The sequence below is a fragment of the Elaeis guineensis genome, chromosome 3, assembly GCF_000442705.2.
Source record: "Elaeis guineensis isolate ETL-2024a chromosome 3, EG11, whole genome shotgun sequence".
Lineage (NCBI taxonomy): Eukaryota > Viridiplantae > Streptophyta > Magnoliopsida > Arecales > Arecaceae > Elaeis > Elaeis guineensis.
This window is the reverse complement of record NC_025995.2, coordinates 89,354,592-89,360,591: the sequence shown is the minus strand read 5'-3', so window position 1 is coordinate 89,360,591 and position 6,000 is coordinate 89,354,592. Positions and strand designations below refer to the sequence as shown.

The 6,000-nt window shown below is 39.9% G+C and overlaps 1 protein-coding gene across 1 annotated transcript; it reads left to right on the top strand.

Moving 5' to 3' along the window:
* The first annotated feature begins 406 nt into the window (after positions 1-406).
* On the top strand, positions 407-5,095 carry LOC105041860 (vanillin synthase, chloroplastic). The gene is made up of 8 exons (XM_010918923.3): positions 407-655; positions 748-869; positions 943-1,058; positions 1,269-1,342; positions 3,369-3,633; positions 3,859-3,990; positions 4,358-4,493; positions 4,714-5,095. Exons 1-8 carry the CDS (start codon positions 465-467, stop codon positions 4,752-4,754), a joined length of 1,077 nt encoding a protein of 358 aa, XP_010917225.1. The 5' UTR covers positions 407-464; the 3' UTR covers positions 4,755-5,095.
* The last annotated feature ends 905 nt before the right edge of the window (positions 5,096-6,000 follow it).

Below are 6,000 nucleotides of genomic sequence, written 5' to 3'. Positions count from 1 at the left end.
CTTGATTTATCGTCACTGGATCTTTTATTCGTTCCACATGCAGCGTTGATTGGATATCGACCCAGACCACCATCTTACGAAACTACCCCTCCACTATAGCGAAACCCCAACCATTTCTCGATGGCATTTCATGTCCTTGTGGTGAAAGTCCGGCACCAACGTCCAATGTTCCAAAAAAGAAAATTATCTCCGGCACCGCTGGCGTGTAGAAGTCCCCATCCTGAGCCCTGACGACATCGCTAATGCCGTCTTCAAAATATCGGGTCACGAAATTACTAAAAAACCAAATTGTTCTGAATGAGATCAACATCCAGCCGTCCAAATGATGGGCAATTTAGTCATCTTGTATAATTCTTTACACGTCAGCAGCGACATCATCATATTGTTTGGCCCAATAAAAGGCAAGCGGCCTAGCCTTTCTCTTCCAGTCTCCTCCACCTCCGGAACCAGCGATCGCCGGCCACATGGCGCGCTTTCTCGCCTTCCTCGCCCTCGTCTTCCTCTCCTCGGCGATCCTGGCACGTGCGAACCATGCCTTCGACGAGGCCAACCTCATCCAGTCGGTCACCGAGCGGATCGACTCACTCGAGACCTCCCTCCTCGGCGTCCTCGGCCAGACCCGCAACGCCCTCCACTTCGCCCGCTTCACCCACAGGTGATCCTGCGATGATCAACCAACTTCCTCCGTTCAATCACCATCAGACGGCCCAAATTTTCTCTGATCGGTGGTTCCTTTCTTGGTTCCAGGTATGGGAAGAGGTACCAGAGCGTGGAGGAGATCAAGCTAAGATTTGCGATTTTTATGGAGAATCTGGAGCTGATTCGCTCTACCAATCGAAGGGGTCTTCCGTATAAGCTGGGGATCAACCGTAAGTTTGCCTTATCGATTGATCTGTACCGTTGATTGACTGGTTTAGTCCTGACTGTCTGATTTGGGTACAGGGTACGCGGATATGAGCTGGGAGGAGTTCCGGGCGAGCCGGCTCGGCGCGGCGCAGAACTGCTCGGCTACGCTGAAGGGGAATCACAAGATGACCGATGAACTACTCCCGAAAACGGTATGTGCTTTTAGATTGTTCGGATGATCTTGTTTTTCGCTCGATTTTGGCCGTCTGATCTGGGTACAGCTGGGGCCTCCGTGACTTTCTGGACGGTGGTGATCGAGCCATGGCTGGCTGCTTCTTTAATTTTTATTTTTTAGTTGTCTATTGATCCATATTGGTTTTTTTTTAATTTTTATTTTAAATTTTGACTATTAATTTTTGCAGAAAGACTGGAGGGAGGATGGGATAGTGAGCCCGGTGAAGGATCAAGGGAGCTGCGGTTCTTGCTGGACCTTCAGGTGGGATGGCTGACATACCTTTGATATCTTAAATTAGTTGATGTTTCTTGTGCGCTTAGCTAGAAAATTGAGTTAAAAAAAAATAGCAAAGAGGCATGGGAAACACATGTTTTAGAAGAACTAATAAACAAAATTACAAGGCCTCCAGCAATCTCTTTTTGTTTATTGCCTAAGTTTGGTTTATTAAACTGTGAATGACATGGTCGAAAGAAGATCTACATGCACACATGTAGGAAAAGGACTACTTCTATGGTAGGTGTGATGGTGAGGGGGTTGGGCCAACCATGCCTCCATGGGGTGCCACAAGTGGTTGAGGACATGTTTGGCATCTTTTTTTGGTCCTTGCAGTTTTCTCCAAGCGTAAAGCAGCACATATTCCTCCTTTAAGGTGATAAAAGAGAACTGTTTTCGTTTTTTTTTTTATTCTTTTTTCTTTTTTAATTTTTGGTAAGGCTGAGAAATCACACTAGTCTAGAGTGAATAAACGTTACAGATGGCAAGCTCGAGTCGACAGAACTCCTCCAGAATACTCTACCACATATGAAGAGTATTGGTATCATTCATGAGAGGCAGGTGTAATTGATAGGGGTTTGGACCATCTATGGGTTGCCATATTTGTTGATGACATGTTTGGTAACTGTTTGGATCTTGTAGTTTTCTTAGAGATGACAATTTTAGCCGATTCATTGGATATCCGATCCGATCTAAATAGGGTGGGTTTTATCCGATCCGATTAAAACCCGAGGCGGGTATTGGTTTTGGATAAATACTTGAAGTAGGTTCAGATCGGGTATGGATAATGCTATGCTTCGTTCCAAATCCAATCCATTTTAATTTTAATCTAAATCTCTCCTTTCAAAATTATAATTATTTTATAATATTTGTATGATGAATTCCTCACCCGATCCGATTCGACCACTCTTATCTTTTTGACCCACAACACTACCTTATCCGATCCGAGGTAGGTAGGGGGCCGGGATCGGTATGGGGTTTTTCATTGCGAGGTGGATATAGATATTGGCCAATCCGATCCATGCTCGACCCATTGGCATCGCTAAGTTTTCTCGAAGCGAAAAGCAGCATGCATGCCTCCCTCTTAAGGTGGGGCCAATCTAATTCACAAGAGGCCTGCATTTTAAGTGGGGGAAAGGGTGAGGTTCACATCACAATATGGATTGTTCACCTACATGAACTAGTTGGTCCTGCAAGGTCCTATTTGAAATTTGTTTTTCTTGTATATAGTCAACGCAAGCCGTAGAAGTCATCTTGAAATCAGATGAAGAGCTGCCAACTATTGGTTATGATGTTGGGGTTTAAAATAAGGCTAATTGGTTATGATCATCTTGATTGCATTAAAAAAAAAAAAAAAAGAGACAATTGGAGATCAACAATATGTAGCATGATGCATGGGGGGATTTGCTTGATAAATAAAAATAGTTCATAGTTAAGGTTAATATAGAAGAAAATGGTGATGCCCACTTGGCAATCTTTGGATGACATACATGTGACAGCTTCCGCTTGGTCATAAGGGATGTCTGAACTACAATATTGATGATGCATGTCATCTTGAAATCAGGTGAGCAAGCCTTTGAGATAAATAGGTGATCAACTAATTCTTACAAGAACAAAAACAAAGAAGGTAGGAACCTTAAGGACAGTCACAGGAGTTTCTTTGAGTAAATGATCAACATCAAACTCCTCTACAGTAGAAAATTTCAGTCAGTTGCTCTGTCAGATCGTAAAAAGGTTCGATCTCCATTCAGATTCTGTTGTTTAAAAGCCCCTAAAATAATGCTGATGATGAAATGAGTGCAAAACTAAATGCCAAGATCTTACCTACTCTAGTAACTAATCTCTCTTATGATCATTAGTCATTATAAGGCTTACTCAAATTAATGATTATATAATTCTCACATTTTTTTTCAGATGGAACAGATCTGTAATTTTATTTTCTTTCTATGGAAGCCGATTAGATCTAAGTAACCAGTTGGGAAGAGCTAACAGTGTTACTTCACAAACTTGGCAGCACGACAGGGGCACTGGAGGCAGCCTACACACAGGCGACTGGGAAAGGCATCTCTCTTTCAGAGCAGCAGCTGGTGGACTGTGCTTATGCATTCAATAACTTTGGATGCAATGGAGGGTTACCATCTCAAGCCTTTGAGTACATAAAATATAATGGAGGCCTCGATACCGAAGAATCATACCCTTATGCTGGAGTTAATGGCTTCTGTCACTTCAAACCTGAGAATGTGGGTGTTAAGGTTGTCGAGTCGGTTAATATCACCCTGGTGAGTAATCTATGCCATATTCTTCTTCACTTCTAATTTTCTTGGAAATGGATACCATAAACTACTATATATGGTCACAATTGCACCGAAATATACATAAAGTGATCACAATATAGAACTGGAGCTACTCAGGCTAAATTGCAGTTTCTCTCAGCAGTATATATCTTTATCCTGAACTGAAATGTTATTAAAATGAATTCCGTTCTTTGATTACTATATGTATAGGGTGCAGAGGATGAGCTGTTGCATGCAGTTGGACTCGTACGTCCGGTGAGCATCGCCTTTGAGGTGGTGAGTGGTTTCAGGTTCTACAAGGGAGGAGTATATACCAGTGATACCTGTGGAAGGACTCAGATGGTAAGCTGGATAACATCTCCTTTTTCTTTTCCTTTTTTTTTTTTTCTTATTCCTTATATTGAGAGTTGAATTAGAGCTAGTATAAAAGGGGAGTGCTCAATGCTTGTTTGTAGCCACCCACCACCTGTTCTTTGTTATGGTATGCGAGCATCATTATCATAGAATTCAAAACAATACCTGATAGAATCCAGGATACTACAACTCATTCATTACTTAATACTAATAATTATGGATTATGAACTATCACGCCGGTCTTAATGATGGATAATATACCATGCTGTTTTGATTCATATACGGATGGTGTTCAAATCTAAGATATATTCATCTTTGTGAATTTTCACTAAAGTATCTTGGATTCCACTTTTAGGATGTAAACCATGCTGTTCTAGCTGTTGGTTACGGGGTGGAGAATGGCGTTCCATATTGGCTCATCAAGAACTCATGGGGAGAAGAGTGGGGTGTTGATGGCTACTTCAAGATGGAGCTGGGGAAGAACATGTGTGGTGAGTATTCTAACTGGTACCAATTTAGATTCAGACCAAAATTCATTCATTTTTTTAATGAATATTAAGCAATACTATATACTTGTCCATTTCTATAAGCATACTTCTTAACCTAAAGCCTCGAAATATTCTATTCAAGGCAAAATTATAAGTTTATGTCCCTCATTCTATTGGGTAGGCCATTGGGTGGTTAAAAGCTAATTTGGTGATGCTGATGCAGGTATTGCTACTTGTGCATCCTATCCTATCGTTGCTGCATAGAGCTGCTATTCATGGAGATGGCTTCTATTGCTGATCTGTGTGATACAGGTTTCAGGAACTTTGCTCTTAATCATGAGAAGTGAATGTGAAAAATGAAGACTGTGAATTGGGTCTGTATAAAATAGGAGCCATGAACTTCTATGACAGTGCATGAATACAGTTGAGATCAATCCTTGTAAATTGTACTCTTAGTCTATTTGCAGCATGTCAAATATGCCAGTATTGATGAAGGCCTTTAAGCTAATTATCACTAGTGAGAATGGCCATTGCTTGTATTAATCCTTGAAATTGTACTCAGTCTATTACTAGTATGTTCAATATCAAGTATTTATATGGCCCTATGAGCTTACTACTAGTCTGGAATTGGCATCACTTGTGTCAGTCAGCACAAACAAAAGGGAAATCTAGCTTAAATATGATTTGCATTTTATTTGGGGGAAAAGAATATGCTAACCTGATTCTAGTTTTGGTTGAAGCAACATACCTTGATATTGGTTGTAACAAAAACTTAGGACCAACAGGGCACCATTTTGTTCTTTTTTTTTTTTTTCCTTTACTTTAAAAAAAAAATAAAACTACATAAATTATTTTTTATTTTTATTGAAAAAATATTTTTATAATTCTAAAAAAATGAAAGTAAAAATTCATACTCTTACTATTTTTAAAAGTAGTAAATTTATATCTTTTACACCACCACTGGCACCATCTCCACCACCACCACTAATGCCACTGCCATTATCTTCATTAGCTTCTATTGTTATTTTTATTATCACAATCACTATTGTCATTGTTATCCTTTTTTACTATCATCACTATCATTATCACTATCATCTCCATCTCCATAATCGCTGTTGCTACCACTCTTATCATCTCCATTATAATTAAAGCTGCAAATGGATTGGGTTGATCTGCGATCCGATCTGACTTGACCCATAGAGATCCGATCCAAATTGTTTAAAAGGATCCACAAATTCAGATCGAGTTTTAAAATTAGATTCATTTTATTTTTCGGATCGGATCTGAATTTACTAAATTTTTATCTGACCAAACTCACTTGAATTTTTAGATTTATATAGATTTTATGCTCAATGATTCGATTTGACCCGAATCCATTATATGATGCAAATCTAACATGGGTTAGGCACAAATTGTAGCAGGCTGCCCATCTATACAATATTATCTTCTTCTCTTTCCACCTTTATACTTGAGTGGCACCCATTGGTTCAAGCTCGTGGAGTTCCTAACA

Excerpts from the sequence above, each read along its gene's own strand:
- LOC105041860 (XM_010918923.3), top strand. The coding sequence starts at position 465 with ATGGCGCGCTTTCTCGCCTTCCTCGCCCTCGTCTTCCTCTCCTCGGCG. Across the intron at positions 656-747 it reads TTCGCCCGCTTCACCCACAG|GTATGGGAAGAGGTACCAGA; the intron begins GTGATCCTGCGA and ends TCTTGGTTCCAG. Across the intron at positions 1,059-1,268 it reads ATGAACTACTCCCGAAAACG|AAAGACTGGAGGGAGGATGG; the intron begins GTATGTGCTTTT and ends TAATTTTTGCAG.